Source organism: Eriocheir sinensis, chromosome 21 (genome assembly GCF_024679095.1).
Source record: "Eriocheir sinensis breed Jianghai 21 chromosome 21, ASM2467909v1, whole genome shotgun sequence".
In the NCBI taxonomy this organism is placed as follows: Eukaryota; Metazoa; Arthropoda; class Malacostraca; order Decapoda; family Varunidae; genus Eriocheir; species Eriocheir sinensis.
Window position 1 is genome coordinate 15001302 of NC_066529.1, and position 21634 is coordinate 15022935.

The 21634-nt window shown below is 39.2% G+C and overlaps 2 protein-coding genes across 2 annotated transcripts in view; one reads left to right on the plus strand and one right to left on the minus strand.

Annotated features, from left to right (window-relative positions):
- The window catches only part of LOC127001721 (exosome complex exonuclease RRP44-like), a 30046-nt gene extending 9018 nt beyond the window's left edge, over positions 1–21028 (plus strand). The window contains exons 4-19 of the mRNA XM_050866817.1: positions 530–711; positions 1184–1332; positions 2085–2310; positions 2727–2887; positions 4410–4547; positions 4748–4894; positions 5365–5481; positions 6135–6255; positions 9731–9833; positions 10540–10695; positions 10869–11025; positions 11250–11336; positions 13754–13974; positions 14424–14592; positions 15072–15296; positions 15793–21028. Coding sequence (XP_050722774.1) covers positions 530–711; positions 1184–1332; positions 2085–2310; positions 2727–2887; positions 4410–4547; positions 4748–4894; positions 5365–5481; positions 6135–6255; positions 9731–9833; positions 10540–10695; positions 10869–11025; positions 11250–11336; positions 13754–13974; positions 14424–14592; positions 15072–15296; positions 15793–15996 — 2563 coding nt within the window. The 3' untranslated portion in view covers positions 15997–21028. The remainder of the gene's footprint in view (positions 1–529; positions 712–1183; positions 1333–2084; positions 2311–2726; positions 2888–4409; positions 4548–4747; positions 4895–5364; positions 5482–6134; positions 6256–9730; positions 9834–10539; positions 10696–10868; positions 11026–11249; positions 11337–13753; positions 13975–14423; positions 14593–15071; positions 15297–15792) is intronic.
- On the minus strand, positions 17066–21632 carry LOC127001726 (transmembrane protein 199-like). The gene is made up of 2 exons (XM_050866836.1): positions 19019–21632; positions 17066–18937 (listed from the first exon to the last, which is right to left on the minus strand). The coding sequence occupies exon 1, from the start codon at positions 21630–21632 to the stop codon at positions 21015–21017; it is 618 nt and encodes a 205-aa protein (XP_050722793.1). The 3' UTR covers positions 17066–18937; positions 19019–21014.
- Positions 21633–21634: the final 2 nt, after the last annotated feature.

A 21634-nucleotide genomic window follows, 5' to 3' on the forward strand; every position in this document is an offset into this window, starting at 1 on the left:
CCGCCCTTGTGTCTTCGACTTGTACCAACAGGATGCTCGTACACCAAGTCATCTTTAGTGAATTTTTTTGCTCGTAAAGTAAAACGCTTGAAAACTGAGGCACTCAAACCTTATGAATTTGACATGCTTCATCTTGATTATGTATGAAACTTTCCCATTAACATTTTTACTTTCTTTTGTGTGCACATTCATGTTATATTTGCTTTCACATTTCTGCTCTATGTGGTTCAGTTTTTGCTTTATGTAGTACATGTATCTATTATGTTCCTACTTTTACTCGGCCCTTAGCTTTTGTTATTCCTTCGCTTTCATGAGAATGTTTACTTTTTTTTTTTTTTTTTTTTTTTTTTTTTTTTTTTCAAAATATTAACCAATGACTACGCCAACCGTGATAAGGCGAGAGAAATGGAATTAGAGGCTTATACAAGTAAGAATTCTTTATTATTCATGTAGCTAGTTAGTTATATTATTGCTGTTTATAAAAAGCAAACTATAGCACTGCTCCCACATGTTATCCTGTCCCTTTTAGTGAATGCTACATTGAGAGGGAGGCAGAGGAGTCAGTCAATGACCGCAATGACCGTGCCATCCGCATTGCCTGCTGGTGGTACAAGCAGCACCTCCGATCCTGCAACCAGAAAGTGATTCTACTCACCAATGACTACGGCAACCGTGATAAGGCGAGAGAAATGGAATTAGAGGCTTATACAAGTAAGAATTCTTTATTATTCATGTTGCTAATTACATATATTATTGTTGTTTATTAAAAGCAAACTATAGCACTGCTCCCAAAACCAGAAGACAGCAAGAGTAGCCAAAAGAGGTTAGGTTAGGTTAGAAATGCATCTTGATATTTGCCTCTTGTAAGCATTATTTATTTTATTTATTATTGCCTGAAAACCTATTTGCCTGAGACTTTGATACAATGTTAAGTGTAAATAACAACTGTTATGTCATTTTAGCAGTCCAGACAGTAGTTTATGTATGGGTCTTCCTCTGACTTTCGTATGTATTATTTTCTTGCTTATTTTAACTTTTCAACTTTCATTTAACGAGGCCAATATGACTCCACTGTGTATAGGAAATGGGGCAGCTAATGAGGAAAATTATTATTTTTATTATCATTATTATATTTTCTTATCTCTTGTTAATAGTGATGTGAATAAAAATGTTCTCCCTTCAGCAAGAGAATATGTCTCCAGTCTGAAGAGCAGCCCTGGGCTGCTGGATATTGTGGCCAGTGGGGAGGAGGAAAAGAATGAGGAAGTCATCACCCAAAGTTGTCTGTACGCCCCACACTGGCCAATGGATAAGATACGCCAAGCTCTCAAGGTGAGTGTAAGTGCTCTGATTATGAAAAAGTCAAGGTTCAAGGTTCAAGAAGGTAAAGGTAAAGTTGGGGGCATGTGCTGTAGCAGCGCGTGGCCTCGGTGCTCATCTCTGTAACATTGGCCCTTGAGCCTGTGGTGGGAGGGAGCTCATTACCCCGGGACACAGGGCCAGTGTGACATCCAGGTTACCACAGTTTACCTTCCCCAGGTTTCCCCAGGTACCCATTTATCGACCAGCCCGAGAGGGAGGATGAACAGCTGGGTGAGCTGTACACTGACTCCCCGGGCCGGGATTCGAACCCGGGCCCGCTGAGTAGAAGCCAGGCACGCTGACCACTAGACCACGGAGGTTCAAAAAGATCAATAGAAATACTTAGTTTTCCATATATACTTAACCCCTGATATTCATGGCCTCACCATTTGCAGAGAATTTGTTAAAAAGTAACTTTTGGGGGTGCCCCCCCCCAAAAAAAAAATAATAAGTTATTACTTACTGGTTCCTAATGCTTTTATTGCATGTTTCCAGTTAGTTAGATTTATTTCAGTTTTACATTTTATGTTTTACACTACCTTTGTAAATAGTTGAATTTTACTTGAATAGTGACTTCACCATTCGAGCAAAGCTGTGCCTGTTATATAAAATCTAAAGCAAAGCTGTGCCTGTTATATAAAATCTAAAGCAAAGCTGTGCCTGTTATATAAAATCTAAAGCAAAGCTGTGCCTGTTATATAAAATCTAAATGACCTCGACAGAGTGGCAAGGTGCGCCAGGGTAGTCTCAAGACATCCCGCAACAACTTCCTGGAAGCAAATGTGCTGGTGGAGGGCATGGAGCGAGCTATACTAATCCAGGGCCGCCTCAACATCAACCGTGCACTCAATGACGACACAGTAGCCGTGGAACTGTTGCCAGAGGACCAATGGTGTCGTCCCACCAATGTTATCATCGATCAGGAGAAGCAGGAGGAAGAGAACAAAGGTATAAAGAAGTAGTGCATTTCTAGTGAATTTGTATTAGTAAAGCAAAGGCCCAGAAGTCATTCATTAATCTTTTACTTTATTTTACCTCCTACATTATTGCCAGTCAGAAATGTCAGGTGATGTACCGTACTGCTCTTAGTAATTCAGTTCTCCACCTCATGACAGATATGGTTTAATTTAGGATATTAGTTCATTCATTTATAACTGTCGGATAAGTTGATTTTTTCTTTATCTGTATCTCCCTTTTCATGTTTTTTAATTTGTCTTCTTAATGTTAGGTCCTGTATAAATTCTATAATAATATTCATTACATCATATTGCATTCCATATGAATTATGATATTGCTTAAGCTGTATTAACATAGAGATGAAATTTTGTGAATTATCTAAGTACTTAGTAATAAGGTATTTGCAGACAAGGATGAGGCAGATGAGGATGCCATAAAGAAGGAGCAGGACCTCCTAGTATCTGGCCAAGGGGAGGGTGAGCTGCAGCCAACAGGCCATGTGGTGGGCATCATCCGGCGGAAGTGGCGCCAGTATTGTGGGATCATCAAGAAGAATGAAATCACTGAGGTAAGTGACCATACAACCTAAACTCATGCAGCCCAACTCTGTGACTCTCTGACACCTTGTACAAGAGGACCCTCACTAACAGTGTCACCATTCTATGTACTGATACATATACAGTTACCCCTGAACAGTTTGGCATAGTTAGGGTTTGAGCTCTCCCACATTAGTTGAAATATGTATTGTTTCAAATATCCAAAATATAACAAACCCTTTCAGTTTAGGGCAACTTTGGAGAAGAGCTGATTCAAGTTTACTAAAAGTTCTGCTATTCCAAAACTTTTCCTCATTTTCAAGTAGTAATTATCACCCTGCATTTCAACATTAAGCATACATTTTGTAACTGAATAGTTACAGTAGGCATTTAGCCCCATCTTTACCGAATAATAAAGGCGAATATGTATTTTAATGTACGAGCATACATCACATGAAAACAGCCGTGCCACACCAGAACTGCTGGTGATGTACGCTCATACACCACGTAATGAATGGCAGAATCTGGGCCTCAGGGGAGGCCAGTAACTCTGTTTCTGTGGTCTTCGTGATGGCAACTCCTCTGTGTTTTGCCCCATTAAAGCAGTGAGCGATGTGTGATGTCATAATACGTCATAACACTACTGCAAATGGCTTGCTCCCTATCTATGAAGTAACCTCTTTTACACCAATCATTATTCTTTACTATTATTTCAAATTTATAGGATGACAATCTCCGAAGACATATGGCAATAATTACACACCAGGAGGCTTCAGTTGCCTTTGGTTTTCTATGAGAGGAAGCGCCCAGGATGTTTTCTTCTCCATCATGGCGTCACCTGCAGTGTCTCACCATACAGACTATTTCATTCCTCATGACGCTGATTTAGAAATGTCAGATGATGATGAGACATTGTCTGATATATCAGTGGACGACAGTGACACTGTTTACGACCCAGGGAAAGATAGTGACCTTGACAGCGCTGACACGGGTGATGATGGAGAGGCAGAAGGAGTGGATAGTGAAGCTACGCTTTCAGCAAGTGGTTCTCTCTTGCCATCCCTGTCACAGGCTTCCACACATTTTGAGCTGCTGTCAGATCCATTTGCTAATGCTCGCCCTAGCGTTCTGCCTTGTATGGAAGAGGATTTTGTTGATGTGCATCACATCCAATGACTGCACTTGACTGTTTTCAGTTGTTTATTACAAAGGATGTAGTGAACTCACTGTGTGCATGGACAAACACTCGTGCAGCAGGTTTTTTTGGAGAGAGCCCCACAGTATATTTAAAGATCATAAGAAGAGAATAGTTTGGTCGCTACAATAAAATATGCACAATCCCCCACACTGAGGAAAGTGTAGCTGTCGGGGGAACGCAATGTTTACATACGCGGCGGCGCTCGGTAAAGAAGGGGTTAAATATCTTGTAAATGAACACGAAAAAACTGTTCCAGAAATATGAGAAAACAAACTAACCCCAACCAACAGGTAAATCCTGGTCAATTATTTCAGATTACTTGATTCATGTTATAATACACCATGATTTCCTTCCAGTCTCTGCGCCATTTGTTCATCCCAGCGGACAAAAAAATTCCATTTATTCGCATTGAAACGCGTCAACCAAGCCTTCTGTATGACAAGCGCATCATTGTTGCCATCGACTCCTGGCCAAGGGATTCCAGGAACCCCAAGGTATGAAATGAACCCTTTGGGAGTAAAGATATACCCTCTCCAATAACATCATAAGCATTTACTTGGGTTGCATCATTATCATTACTGTTAGCAATACCAGTAACAGCACCACCATCATTTTAACAATCAAGCAGCAATGGAAAGAAAGGAAACACCTTCCTGAACAATCACTTTAACCTTTGCTCTCCACTGCCAAACAGGGTCACTTTGTGCGTGTCATTGGACCTGTGGGAGACAAGGAGGCAGAGAATGAAGTCATCCTCCTCGAGCATGACTGCCCCCACACCAAGTTCTCCGAGGCTGTGCTCAACTGTCTTCCCAAGCTGCCCTGGATCATTACAGAGAAAGTAAGGGTTAAAATATTGTCTCTTTAGAGCAGGTAAGGGTTAAAACATTATCTTCCTCTAAAGCACCATTCCTGCCCACACGCACTCTTCACAAAGTTACCAGCCAGCCTAATAAGTAGCTTATTACTTTGTCATCATCATTTGCATTGAGCAGTTGCTTTAGCACTGTCTTGAGGCCACCTCTAATTCTTGATATTTTAACTTAGCCTTTTATATATTCTTTTAAACTATAAGTCTATTGAGCTCTTCCAACCATAATACTATATCCACATTATGTATTATTCCATGTTCTAATACATTAAAATTAGGGACTTCTGCCATAATGTCAAAGCTAGGTGGGAGGATCAAAGGATGTCCTATCATGATTTTCAATGGAATAACTCTGACCCATATGTTTGCACCCATCATATTTTGTTATTTGATTAACAATCTACTTACGTACATCTACTGTGTGTCTTTGCTTTTAACAGGATGAAGCAGAGCGAACAGATTTACGTCTCCTCGACATCTGTTCCGTTGATCCCATTGGCTGCACAGATATTGATGATGCACTCCACTGCAGAAAGCTTCCTAATGGGAACTTTGAGGTCAGTTGTAACTAATTATTAATTGCTTGAATCACTAATATAAATCTTTAGCATCCTGAAGATATTCTTTTTTCACTTGACTTGAGGAGATAAACCAAGTCTAGATTTTCTTTGTATTGTATAAGATAAGTAAATTGGTCAGAGGCTTATTTTTGTAAAACAGGAGTGAAACTAATAAGTTTTTAACTTCTTCATTTGTGAATCATTTATTTTCTTTTTTCTTAATTTTCACTAACCAATTATAAAGGTAAAATAATACAAATGAAAATAAGTAAATGAATTTCAAACTGAGAAGGGTAATGAAAAATGTATTGACATTTTCTTCAGTACAGAAAAATAAATAAATTAGATAACAAAGTACCATCAGTTTTATCCCTGAGGCAAGTTGAAAACTTGCTTATGATGGATTATGAGGAGCTGCATGCAGGGGGAGCTCTGCCTGCCCCTTTTGCACATGGCACTTCATATGAAGTGTACAGTAAAGATGTTTCCTGTTAGTTAATTATATCAAGAATTAATCAAACATGTTTGATTTTGAAAACCTGTTAAATTATAGAGTAGGAACATTGTACCATTACTATTTTAATCCAGCAACTATGATCTGCTTGCAAACTGAAGCAGTAAACAAAGAGTAACCATAAGCCATCTTCCAGGTTGGTGTTCACATTGCCGATGTGTCCCACTTCATCCGGCCCAACACAGCGCTGGATAAGGAGGCACAGAATCGCAGCACCACAGTCTACCTTACCACTCGACGCATTGACATGGTACCAGGTGAGCACTTGTACACTTCTGTGGGTAATTTATTTATGGCATATAAGTTGCATGTGTGCCCTTCTAGCATGCACACACACACACACACACACACAAAGGTTACAAGTGGAGTGCCACAGAGATCAGTGTTAGCGCCAGTAATGTTTTTAACATATTATATATAGATGATATGCCAGAAAAAGTAAAGTTACATGAGTATGTTTGCAGATGACACCAAACTCCGTAGAAAAATAAGAGATGATGATGATTATAATAAACTGCAGGAAGATTTAACACGTTACCTGCATGTTGGTTCACCAGTGTACCATATAAGATTATTTTCTGGTGCATATTGGTCCACCAGTGGCCAAAAAATTTAAAATTCAGAACTTCATAATTAGCATATTTTATATCCCTTTTATAGGCTAAAATGTAATTGGATTGTTTTTTCTTGATCACAAAGGCTTATATGAAACACTCACACATCACTGCCATCCAAAGTATATTAATAAACTGCAAGAAAAATTACTGACACAAAAATATAAAAAAATGTCTCAGGAATATCAAATTAACATAATTTGTGTAATAATTGTCTGCAAAAAGTGTAGCTCCATAATCCAGAAGTTTTTCAGCTAGCATCACAATGTGAGACTCTGTGACACTAAGTCCATCACACTTGTTCTTCCTCTTTGTATGCACCTCAAAATTCCAGGTGTAAGACTCAAGGGTGCATAGTTTGTAAAGTTTTACTCCATATTTGTGGGCTTTCCCTGGCAAATACTGCCGAATGCCTAGTCTCCCTCTGAAGGGGACCATACTTTCATCTATGACAATATCAGAACCTGGCTTGTAAACAGTCTGATCGCGACTGATGAGACTGTCGCCCAGGGGTATGAACTTATATAGCCCATCTTGTTGATCATGCGGAGCAGTGTTGTCAGTGAAATGTAGAAATCTGTATAATAGCTCAAATCTTTCTCTGGTCATCAGCTTAGGCACAAATGGATCAGCATACATAATGCTTTTAGACCAATAAAGTGCAATTTCTGATTTAGGATTGAGTCCAATATATATATCACAATCCCAATGAATTTCCTCATCTCACCATTGTTTGTGTTTTTCCATGAATGTAACCGAGATCTACGTGTAAATTGTCTACCATCAATAACTTGATGGGCATATCTATTTGCCTCAGTAACAATCATGCTTACAATATCTTCTGTCAGGAACAGATTATATATATCAATTGGCAATATTCCACTAGCATCAGTTTGAGGGATGACAGCCATTTTTTCTTCACCTGTAAAGGTGAAAGAACGAGGTCTAAATTGAACTGGTCCCCAGTCAGACTGTGCAGAAGCACCATTTCTAGTTTGTCCAGTAATGTTAGTGAGAGGCTGTGACACTATATTGGCACTACTGGACTGCTGTACTTCATCATCAGAGATGTCTTCAAATGTGTCACTGTCTTCACCTGTGTCAGAGTCTGAGCTAGAGCTGCAGATATAGTCTTCATCAGAAGACAGATTGTCACCTTCATAACATAAGTGAGTCTCCGTAAAATGATAAAGGATCCATTACCTGTAGAAACAGAGATAACATGCAACTAAGTGCGTATAGTACTTTCAGTAAATGCAATGATACAAAAATCTATCAGAAAGGTAGCCTACAACAAATGAAGAGACAAAAATGTTTCATACATAAAATTACATATTGAGTCAATAGTGGCCACTGAGAAGGTGGTACACTAGTGTTCCAACATGCAAGTATATGGCAAAAACAGCAAAGCAGTCAAGTGGTGGCTATCCAGTGTGATTGATAATGAAATAGCAACGAAACAATAGTGAAACATTCATGTATTGGTCCACTGGTGGTCAACAAATGATTGGTACATGGATGATACAATACGCAAGCAAAAATAAATCTAAGGCTTCCTCAGGTAGTGGGCCATTGGTGGCCACTCTAAGCCGTGGACACGGGTGATCCAATATGCTATATACACTAAATATTATTATTGTGTGATGTGTTGGGCCACTGGTGAGCCACTACTTTTCTGCTGCTCTTGGCATTCCTCAGCCAGTAGAGATGACGCTCACCTCCTCTCACTTTGGTGGCGCTTGGCAGACTGATGTAATAGACAAAGGAAGGAATCGCAAGGGGAGCAGGACAAATTCTTGCCATAACGCAGGGAACATGTTAAAGGAAATACATGAGTGGAGTAAAAGATGGGAAATGGAGTGTAATGTAAAGAAATGTCACACAATGAAAATGGGAATATAATGCCCTGAATTTCCTCTTTATTATGCTCCCACATGACCACAGAGTGTAACAAAACACACGAGAAATTAACCCAGACAAGGAAAGGTTTTGCCGGTGCCGGGGATCGAACCCGCGACCAGCGAGACGGGAGAGCCACTCCTTAACCTGTTGGCCAAAGAGGTACCCCCACTCGCTGAGTGAGTTATGGGAGGCTCGTCCATCAGACTTTGTCTCGGCACCACAGGAAAAAGTAAAAATAGACCATGTAGAGTGTATAGGATGAGAGGGACAATCATTGACACAATAAGTGAAGAAAAAGACAGGTATTATAACACAAGATACACTGGCACCTGAAAAGCACATAAATAAGATATTCAGAGAAACATATAGTTTGCTGCAAAATATTAGTAAATAATAACAATATTGATTAGACCAAGGTTAGAGTATGCAGCAGTTGTTTGCTCACCACACAAGAAAAAGGATATAATGAAACTCGAAAGGATTCAAAGGATTACAACTAAGATGGTACCGGAACTATCAAGTCTTTCATACAAGATAGATTGGAGGAACTGGGCCAACCAACACTCGAAGAAAGAAATGAAAAAGGAGACCTGATAGCGATGTCTAGGAATACAAGTGGAATGGACTGTTGGATAGAAATTATTTAATTGAGACAGAAGGGAGGAGGCAACTAAGAGGACACAGCAAGGAATTGAGAAAGGGACTTGTTTGAAAGACAAAGAAGTACAGTTTTCCATATAGGAGTGTGGATACATGGAATGGACTAAACATAGATGTTGTTGAAGTGGGCAGTGCCCAGAAAATGAAGGAAAAGTTGGACAAATGTAGACTGGGAGACTGGACTGTCCGAGCTTGAGATCAGCCCCTGTATACTACAAATAGGTAAATACATACACACACACAAACACACACACTCAAAAGTCCTGGGTGGAATGGAGATGGATCAGTAATCACATTTAACTTGTGTCCTCTGTCCACCCAGCTGTGAATGGGTACTGGCTGTCAGTCAGGGGTTGTGTCCCACCTCCCAGGTGTGTGTGGATGTAATGTGAGGTTTCAGCCATACCCAAAGACCTGTGAATTGAGGTCCCAGCTCATTTGGGGACTGAAAATTAATTGAGCCTGTCACATTTAATTTTTTTCAATTTATTTTTCACATTTTCTTGATAACCATGTTTCTGATCCATTTTTGTAAAGTAAGTGTTCTGTTTTCCAGATCTCCTCAGCAGTAACCTTTGCTCCCTTCGTGGAAACGTGGACAGATTTGCCTTCTCTGTGATCTGGGAGATGAGCCCCAAAGCTGAAGTTCTGTCCTTCAAGTATGTTCAAAGCCATTATTATTTTTCTCTTGCTCATTTCTTGCTATTGTTGTGTGGCAAGGAAAGAAAAATGTAAATGCTATTAGTGTATAGTCTATGAAGGTAGTTGGTTAATATTAGACAGACTTACACGAACATGGATGTTATAAGGATCAGTATTAAAAAAAATGTATCTTGTATGGCTGTAATGAAGCATATTGAATAGATTGACAAAAAAGGGTCTGCCTAAATATGAGCACCTAATTTAGTAATTCAAGACATGAAAAAGGAAATAATTTCACCAACCTGTAAAGAGAAGGAAAAGAGGATACAAGACTATGACATACCTTTTTGCTATACCTTTGTCTCATGTAGACATTTTAGGTATTGCTAACTTTTAAACAATGATACTGAAGCAAGAGTTGAGCTGGTACATGACTCAGAGTATGGGTAGATGGAGTCCACAACATAGCCATCTTAAAATTGTTAATTCAGTCTTTTAGGAAGTGATAAGTAGGAAATATTCATTCACATATTAATCTACTTTTATTTATTCCCAGAAGGTTCATACTAAGCCTAGTCAACCTCTCCTAACACTAGTTTGTCATAAGTTAATCCTCAAGCCTTAGGGTCTGTAATAATGGTGGTAAAGACAGGGTGTGTTTATATTCACTTGCATATTTTTCATTTGAACTAATCCTTTCCACAACATTCAAATGATTTTCAGGTTCTGCAAGTCGATCATAAAGTCTCGTGGAGAGCTGAGCTACGAACAAGCTCAACAACGTATCGATGATCCCAACATGCAAGATGACCTCACAAACTCCCTGAGGAACCTTAATATGCTGGCCAAGCAGCTAAAACAGAAGAGGATAGAAGCTGGGTAAGTGCAACACTGTCAACGGTATAGCAAAGATTGGATTCTGCTTGGTGTGAGAGCAGAAGCTAGATTTTGCCAATGCCACCCACATAAGGAAACTCATAGGAACACTGCAAGATGGATTAGATTATATGCAGAGTGAGTATGTGTTGGTCACCTACATCTGGTATTTGCAGAGCCTTGGTATTGGCCAGCATGGAAGTAAAGTTCCATGTGGATCCAGACACAGACACAGTGGTGGACATTGTGGCCAAGCAGCACCTGGAGACTATGAGCATGGTCGAGGAGTTCATGTTGCTGGCCAACGTCACTTCAGCCGAATGCACTCTTAAGGTAAAGAATTGTCTGAAAACTGCTTTCATTGTCTCTGAGGTCACTTCATTACAACATGAAACAAAGATTTGTTTTCTAACTCTTCCAAAGATGCTGATATTGTGCTTTGATACAGAGGAAAATACTTTGCTCCCATCTTTTTATTTTCTCTTCTCCCCTTCTCCAAAAGCAACCAGTATTGTGACATATAATTAAAATTTCTTATGGATTTGTGTATTTCACAGCACTTCCCAGACTGTGCTCTGCTGCGTCGCCACCCTGCCCCTCCACACTCCAACTTTGAGCCTCTCCTACTGGCTGCCAAGAGTCAGGTATGTTGCCTTTTATCTTGAATCATGCATCAGAAGGTAACTCCCAGAGCAAAGTGGATTACTATATTCCTTGACACCCATCAGAACACTTCTTCAATTTTCTTACCTTAGGGAATAAACTTCTTGAATATATGGGAATTAATGAATAGATTTGCAGTTAGGTTACAGTGTTGGGATATCCATATATTGGATAGTATGATTATTTTCACTTTTTGAGTGGACTCCTCTGCTAAGTGTAAAAAAGTAAACAGATTAACTGTATGCCAGAGCAAACATTTAATTGATTTATATCAGGAGGTGAGTTTGTACCTCAAGGCCATGGGATAATATAAAGATATCTCATTATCATCATTGGTAACCCCATATTCCATATAGGCTGGGTGAAGAAACTAAGGGCCGCTTTCACGGTCACTTTGTTTGTTTTGATCGTTACCAATGGTAGCGATCGCTGCTTTAGTATTTCCACGTGAAACTGGCCAATGGGGTTGTGGCGGCTGCAGAGGAAGTGAGAGGTGTTGAGTGTGGTAAGGTGCAGGGCTAGGATAACCCTGCAGCCGCCACTACCCCATCGGCCAGTTTCACGTGGAAATACTATAGCGGCGATCGCCACCATCGGTAACAATCAAAACAAATAAAAGTGACTGTGAAAGCGGCCCTAAATCATTCCAATGATTGCTTTGAATATAGAATATAGTTGCAGGAGCCTAATTCCTAATTTCAGCCTCCTGTCACATAAGGAGCTACATCCCTTTGAGCCTCCTAACATATATACAGTGGAATATAGATGCACATTCATGTTCCTCAAATAGTAAGCTGTGTAGCAGTGTATGACAAAACATGGCATCTAGTTTGTGAACACACCCCAAATTCAGTCACTGGTCCTGGGCCCATACTTATAAAGCTAACACTTCGTCTCTGGCTCGTCTCAAGAGCCCAACCCGGCCCTGTGGAGTCGTATATCCCGGGTGTTAATCTGAGACTCGGCGCGAGTAGCTAAAGTTGGTCCTGGGCATGCATAAGCCCTGGGTCTTCAGCTGAGGCATCAACCTTCAAATGTAAACATTGCCGGGTGTTGCCAGAGAGCCAGCGTACCTCATCAAAACCGTTTTACATTCAAACGCTCACTATAGCCTTATGAAACCCTATTGTAATGGATATGGTTTACTTCTATTCAATACTTTCACCATTTTAAGGTATTCTTACCCATTTTCATATGAGATAACTGATCTTTCAAGCTAACTCATCGTTATTGGCAACTTTACGTTCCACACTATACTCCGGCTACACTAAACGTGCGGTTGTGGGTGGAGTAACCATACGGGATTCCTTGTACAGCGATGCCGCGTGTCTCCCAGCCCGCGATGTAGAAATGTTCTAATTTAAGTAAAACCATGGCAAATATGATCAGCAAATATGCATACACATTTAATCTTAGTATTATAACGTATGAAAGAACAGTTAACTTATTATGGAGAAGATATTTGTAAGCATACAAAGAAATGTGGCATACATATTTTACAGTGTTGCTAAAAAATGCTATACTTATTACTGAGTTTCCCTTACGTTTTGGGATGGGTAAGGGGTTTCACAATTATATTTAGATTATATCATGAAGGAATGTACGTTAAAATGAGCTGACATAAGTATGAAAAAAATACATTAAAATCCTCGCGGCGGTAACGCTCCCGGCCAACACTCAGACACGCCCGCCATCCACACAGGTGGAGAGGTCAGGTGACTCCACTCAGGTCAGTCAGCGTCCTTGACCAGACACGATCGATATGGCTGCTCCACACTCCCAGCATTTACATAGCCAAACAAAAGAAGTTATCTTCAATGTCCGCCAGTATTTTGAACAGGAGAAGCAGAATGGAAGCACTCTTGAAGCCCTGTCAAAAGTTACTCGACGCACAGCTGCAGCAACTCAGAGAGAGAGAGAGAGAGAGACAGAGAGAGAAAGGAATGTGCGAGGGAGGAATTGAGAGAGAGAGAGAACCAAGGTGGGGTTAAAACGTGGCAGCGCTGTACTGCCACTTATTCCCTTGAGGCCTACGTCACAGCCGCACGTTTGAGCTAGCCAGAGTATACCTGTGGTGGCTGGAACCCCAGCTAGGTTGAAAACTCATCATTTAGGAGAGACTTAAGTCAAATGCCTCATTTCTTTATAAGTATGGGCCCTGGCATTTTAGTCATGTCTATTAATTACTTTATCTGCATTTACCGTCCACTTAATGCCACCCCTCCATTTTCATCTCATGGAGTGATCATTACCAAAGCATGTTAGCTGAATGTCATCATTTCCTTTAGAAGTGTTATCATTGAGAAGAAAGTATAATAAATCAATTAATTCATGTTAAAAATAAAGATTAATGATAATTGTCTTCTTTACAGCACTAAATACAATACTGCTTTCACAGGACATTGAGTTGGATGTCAGTAGCAACAAAACTTTGGCTGAGAGTCTGAACAATGTGAATCGGGACAACAATCCATTCTTCAACAGCATGCTGAGGATCATGACCACTCGCTGCATGATGCAAGCCTTGTACTTCTGCTCAGGCACACTGGAACCACCTGAATATAATCACTATGGCCTTGCCACACCCACCTACACCCACTTCACTTCACCAATTAGAAGGTGGGGATTTCATTATGATTTTTTTAATGTATGTGTATTTATCTAGTTGTAGTTAAGTTATTGTCCTGCCTCCATATCCATATTTACCCAGTTTATTTTTAAATGCACGTATGTGTGTCGGGGCGGGGGGTGTTGAATTCTTTCAAGAGGGCAGTATCAAGGCACTTCTCTATCCAAAACTGACCTCTCCTGGCCACTCATTCTCTTTTTGCTGGAGCAATGCTTTTGTTTTGTTATTTTATGCCCTTAAGCTTTTTCATTGATGAAAAAAAAATCTGGCTCTTCCTATAGATAGACCATGGCTGTTTGACAGGCCTGGCTCACCGTGGCTATTCACTAATATTGCAAAATAATGCTCAGAAAAGTAAAGTTGTACAATAAGGAAACACCAAGCAAAAAGATTCTATTTTAGTTTTCATTACAATATAATGTCTTCAACTTACCCTCAGATATGCAGACATCATAGTGCACAGATTGTTAGCAGTTATCATTGAAGCTGACAAAACATACCCAGAGTTGCTCAACCCCAAGAAGCTGGCAGACCTCAGCCAACACATCAACTATCGCCACAAGATGGCCCAGTATGCAGGCCGGGGCTCAGCAGTTATAACAGCTATTGTAAGTAGAACATATTATGTATCAGTATTTTAATTTTTCCATTGGTTTGCTAATTTGGTTGAAGTCTTAAAGAAGAGGGTCAGTGATAGAGGACTTAGAAATTATTCTTCATCTAATGGTTGGGTGTTCTGGCAAGGAAACAAGGCTGCTCAATTAAGTGGTACTTTTGCAACCATAGCAACAAAAGTGGGCAGGACTGTAATCTTGAAGGGCCAAATTCCAGGAGCTTTATTAGACTGAAGACCCATTTATGCCATTTCAGGCAGTCTGACATTCCATTGTCCTTTTTCTAATTTCCTAAAGATAATACTGAGCACAGTTGTTTATATCCTGGATAAAAAGTCATCCCCAACCATTTAAAAAATTACATTGCAAATATCGAAAGAGAGAGCTTTGAATAATGTATTGCTAAGGATAGGATGCAGAATAATATATGCAAAGTGAGTATATTAGAGATATAAACATCACTTTATTTTCAGGCATCTCTACGAGGGAAAGCTTCAGAATTTGATGCATATGTGTTGATGCTCCATAAGAATGCTCTGCAAGTCTTAGTCCCAACAATTGGACAACAATTGACTCTGTACTTGGACAGCAGAGAGAAGAAAAAGGAAGAGAAGAAAAATAAGAAAAAGCTTGACAAAGAAGCTGAGCCAATGGAGACTGATGAAACACCTGCCCCAGAGTTTGAATTCAATGAAAAGGTTCTGATCTTCATTTTGTCTGTTGTAGTTGCAATAGTTTACATTATTATTTTTTTCTTCCTAGATAGCCTTTGTCACATTCATTTCCACTTGTCATTAATAAGTTGTTTCACAATAACTAAATATTAGATGCTAAGTAGTAAGTTGAGATAGGTAAGTAAACTAGATGAAAACTGCTATGAAACCAGAATTTTAAAGCCACTGTCAGCCTTCAAACCTTACATAAACTGAGACATCATATGGCATTAGTTTTAAGTCTTGTGAGTTTAGCTAACCTCACGTGTGAATTTACAGTATAGGGGTACTCAGTGGCTCATTATATTATTCCTTTGCAACTTTGATGCATTGTTCCCTCTCAAGATATACCCTCTAAAAGGGTTGTCCTCCACAGCATGTTTTTGACTATCATAGACTGTCTTCACATAGTCTTCATTCTTCATCTTCTACCATCATATATAGATAGACGGCATTGAAATAACTTGTTGCTTTGTTGCAGGAGTTGTATGTTCAGTGTGGTTCAGTCATCATTCGTCCCTTTGACCACCTGCGGATACAAGTTAGTGTAGATGCCTCAGATGTGCAGCATCAACGTGTGGTCAGCAAACTCATTGAACCAGTTATTCCTGGCTTCTCTGTTCCCCCTCTTAAGCGGGAAGGTGAGGGTACAAAGGAAACAACCTCAAAGAAAAGGAAAAAATAGATGTTTTGAATTTTAAGTGAGTGCATGGTACATCTCCATCCATCCTCGGAAGTGGAAGGGTGGAAGAAGCTGAGGAGCCAAACTTTACAGTATAAAAGTAGCTTTTCTAGAAGCTAACATACTCTCTGCTGCAAAAGCAGTCAGTGTACTTGAGAGAGGAAGTTCCCTGTTCACTGGGATGGAATGTTAGTGTCTAAATGAGTGAGAATTGGAAGAAGTTCAAGGTTACAGCAGTATGCAAGGACAGGTTTTAGTTGATACAGAGGAGCAAAAATTCTCCTATTTTGGTTATTCTTTTCATTGAGTTTTAAGGAGCAGAATAGTAGTATTAACCAAAGTGATCCAAAGTACAAACCCTTTATACTGCTTCATACACTAACCATAAATTGACTGGTCTACTAAATGTTTGCTAAAACTGAATCACTGCAGTGTTTTCAATTATCTGAAGCAAACAAATTTGAATGGGTCAACATTGCATCCAGGCCCTCAACCCCATTTCTAAAAGATTGTCCACACGATCAAGCAATGCCAGCGGGGCGATGCCTACTGAGTAAGTGTATTTCTCTCGCTTGAGACAGTGTTACCAGATGGAACAGTTCCCATGTGTTGAACACTCACACACCAGCCCACCTGGGTCAATAAACAAATACATATTGTATTTACATTGCCAAAGTATGACCATGTAGCATCCATCAGCAAAATAATTAAATATGACAATTAGGCCTCCAAATCCCTGGGCTCTGACCCAGGTAGGGTTGATTCTGGTGTCCAAGTGTACGACACAGACTGCCCAGGAAATGGGCAAGACTTGCCCAGCACTTCTCAGGAGTGTAGACAAACCTTTGGTATACAGATGATGTATTATTCTGCCATCAAACCAGCAACCAAGGGTATTTTGATGGTTTGTCCATGGTTTCCCTGCTTATGACATCATCCCTGCTCCTGCCCGCCACCAAACGTGTGCAGTGGAGTGCATTTGGTAACTGTTTGCCCACCAAGCACTGCCCGATAGTGCAGACACGACTGAATATTTTTGACAAAATTATACCACCCCTGGTTAAGGAAACACTTTTAAGGAGACACTTTTATATGGAATGTAATCTTTAAACATGGAGTTTAAATTCATTGACTCAAGCACATCATCAAGTCATAAAGTCACTGATGACCTGAAAAGTGATCAGTCATACTTTCACACACACAAAAAAATATTTACAGGTAGACAAATTGTCTTTATACTCTTGTCGAGTTCTAACACACACATGCATACCATGAAATTATTGAATATATGTATTTCAGTGATAATACTACATTATATAATGCATACAGAAGTAACATATTTGCTGAACTGCTTTACAGCTTTCAAGAAAATTGCCTCATGGTTTAGAAGGGTACAGTCATACCCCACTTCACATCATATTTACTTTCATCAGATTCAACTTTGCCACTTTTCTATAGTAATTATATATATATATATATATATATATATATATATATATATATATATATATATATATATATATATATATATATATTATGCCTCAGCAAGTTACATTTTTATGTGTGCTGATGACACTAGTTGTAAGGTGTTTGTTGTCATGCAGTACAATATGTAAAACCCCGTACACACTACCATTACATTGCCAGCAGTTGTCAATGAGTTTCACCAGAGAACAGTCTCCTTGAGTTTCACCGACGAGCAGTGCCATTGCCAGTGTTCGCTCACTGGCTTCCTGTCTACACTGCCAGTTTTGAGTATCAAACACTCGATTAACAGGACGTGCCAATAGTGGCGAATGGTAGTGTGTATGGGGCATACACGCTAGTTTTAAGGTGTTTTACAGCCATTTTAAGGCATCATGTTCAGTTTACGTTAAAAACAGGGTATGTCACATCTTTTGATGTAGGGCAGGCTATGACTGTATCTTAAATTTTAAGTCTTTTCCTTATTGTCTGCATGCTGGCTGAAGGGAAATTTTGTTGTTTCAGGTAGGGCCTGATAGTACAAGTCAATAATAATCATCTTTCTCCCAGTAAACAAGATAAAGGACATTAAAATAGCCTCTTGCAGCAGCTGGATAAACAAGACTAGTTTCAAATATCACTATCATATACATTGTGCAAGTCATTTATATTTTGTTTGTGAGCTTTCTTTGCAAGTACTATGTGGTGATCACTTACATTTGAGTTAAAAAAAGTATTCATAAATATGACCCAGGCAATAACTAGCTGCTGGTTGCTTCCCACCATTTCATATTCTGTATGCCTCACACAAACATGAAAATAGGAGAAGGGTTAAGTATAAGAGAAAAGGGAAGATAGCAGGAATTAGAGGGAAAGGATGAGATACTAATCAGATTATATTATAGCACTAGGAAGTAAATTATTTGCCTTGGGGAGTGGCACAGATAGTGCAGAAGCAGTGCCTGCCTGAGCTGAACTTTAGAGTGTGTTTTGTTTGTGGGCACCTGTAACATTAAGGGCCTCTCTTTAGAGGATCACTGACTGCATCACTGATTGGATGAGCTCAGTAGGATAAAGGTGGATATAAAGGGACTCTGGACCAAACTGCTATTTTAACCCTGTTTTCTCATTATTTAAGTTATTGGCTTTAATTTGTCAATAATCATACATAGTGATATAAAATTCAAAAGAAATAATTGGGACAACTCAATTGTGAGTGATGAATGAGGTGCCTGGGGAAGACAAAGATGATATTTGAGGCAGCAAGATGGTCACTCCTCCCCACCGCTGCCATCACCACCACCACCCTCCTCTCGAGGCATGGCGTAAACCACCACCAAATGTACACTAGATGGGAATTTAAATCACTTCAAGTGACATATGTTAAGGGCTGAGGTAGGAGACTGGGTAGTGGCAGTGCAAGGGAAGGGAGTTATAGTTCTGTACACTAGTAAGGCTGTGAAAGGTTTTCTGTGTCAAACTCAACTCTTGCTAAGTAATTACCCCTACAAAAAAAAATGTGTACTTGATTACAATAAGATCTCTCATCTAACAAGTTCACATCTAATGATACTATTGGAACCCTACTCATATCTATGGAAGCTTTAAATCTAACTAAAAAAATCCTGACGCTCAGCTCATATCAGCCGCAATCTTGACCAAATGGGTGATGTCATTGCTGTCCATCCACTGTTGCCCACACTGCCTTTACCCAAGTCTCCTACCTCAGTCTCTGCCATACTTATGCATTGTTGTGTTGTAATGCCGCCTCTTTTTACGTGGCTTAAATTTCCACCTAGCATGTGTTTGGTGGTGATTGATGCCTTACCTCAAGGGGAGGGAGGAGGGTGGTGTTGGCAGAGGCAGTTGGGAGGAGAAACAGCCCAGCAGCCTCCCTTCATACCTTAAATACCACTTTTTGTCTTACTCATGCACCTCATTGATCATTCACAGCTGAACTATCCACATTATTTCTTCTTCATTTTACCTATTACTCTTTAAATACATCTTACTGTACACTTGATTACAATCCCATGCCTAAATATTATTTGATAATTAGGAAGACAGGTTGTACAGTAGGGAAAAATGAGACGACAGAGATGCCTGAGGGACAAGAGGATAGAAGTGGTTATTACATAGATTGGAGGGGCACCTGACAAAGAATTATGACAACAGCAAGATTTTTCACACAGAATGAACCCAACTCTTTTGCCTAACACTGAAATTGCAAATTTTGGCATGGCAAAATTTTTCACCATCTTCCCAAAAGCATTGAGAAAAAGCATACTTCTTGACATAACAGATTAGCTTCTCATTGTGGCCGACAGTTTTCTAGTGTTGAATCTACATTATTCTTCCATGGTTGATCAAATATCAATTCCTGGCATCAACAATTCCTTGGATGAAGTTATTTTCACCACACAGTGTAGAATAATTCTGCAAAGTTTCCTGTATATATATATATATATATATATATATATATATATATATATATATATATATATATATATATATATATATATATATATATATATATATATTTTTTTTTTTTAATTTAAATCTGGCAGGCAAACAACACCCTATTGTTTCCAGAAAATACACTAATTAGCATCTGCTTAAACTATTTTTACATAAATATGCAATGTCATGTATTTTTAATGTTTATAGTTGCATTTAGGTACAAATTTACAATGAGAAATACTGGAAGACACTCAAAATGACTTTGGCCTCTGTTCAAGTAATGTATTAATTATGATTCATGGGATATCTTGTCTATCCCATTTCTTTTAGTAATGAATATTTATGTAAAACTGTGAAAATTATTAGGTCAAACACTGACTTAGGTAAACACAGTTTACAATTATCTCATGGAAACCATAGGGCATTCAGTTTTTCTGATTTACATTTACAAAGAATGGAGAGGCAGCTTCACAAACTTCTCCACCCCTGGGGCTGTTACTCAACACTATTTCAGCCAGGAACTTCTTGATTTTCTAAAAACTATTCCATGTGGCAGAGAAGCTTCTTACTAATACTTTTAAAAGTTGTTATTTCTTTACACAGCACAACTATTAAGACTGAATTGGAAAATCTCCTAACCTTCCTTTCCTATCAATCTTGCATATTTCCACCTTAATACTTTTTCAGCACCATGAGTGTTGTTCCCTGGACCTTAAATATTCACAGTGGATTAACAAAACAAGCACTTGTAACTACCTTGATGCTCTCCTATGTGGTTCAAATGATTGTCTAGTTGCTACTTTCCTTACAAGAAATGCTGTAAAAACCTAATGATTAATAAATTAATAATTAAACCAGGGACATTATTTTCAAGATGCACTATGTAAGTGGTCATCTAATTTAGTATGCATTCTAAAAAAAGCTTTGTCATTTGGCAAACACCTGTCAACACACTTTCTTCTATAAACTGGAGCAGATTTGCTCTTATATTTGGTATTGTAGAGATTACATTCATTTTTGTGCACCAACTTAATTCTGTCATTACATAAACTGTGATGTTTGACCATTAAGGGCATATCTTTTGACGAAAGTAAATCTTACTTATTCTTTTTCAGCTCATTTTCTTTCCTAATATCATCCCTAATGATAAAGAACAGCTCGGCAAAGCCTACAATGACAGCTGATATGGAGGCTACCAAGGCTCTCACACCATAGTCTGAAGTGGCCATGCCAGCTGCAATAAAAATAGCAAAAAAAGTGCCAACAACAGACAAAAGATACTGCATACCTGATATAATGTGCTGATTAACTGTTCTGATGTCCTGACCAATTTCTCCAAGCCCCAAGTTTTCCCGCTGAAGAGTGGGATCCACAGATTTGGTCATGTTCTTGTACTCGCGATTTTCTTGCTCAAATCGGAGCCGTTGTATGCGCGCCTCAAGTTCTGGGCTGCGGGGAGGAGGTTCATATTTGGGCAAGATGATTTGGCTCTCTGTGAGCAATTCATGAATCCTCTCAGGTCTACTGCTTTCTCTTATTTTAGTATGGCACCATTCTATTTCCTCTGTCGTTAGCCGTAATTCCTTCTCACTTTCTTCTGTTGCAAGTTTCTGCTTGATACTTTTGGGAGTGTCTTTGCTCTCCTTAAACTCAAACAGAATCTTCTTGAATCTTTCTGAAGGAATGACAGAAATATGGTCATCCATGACTGTCATTA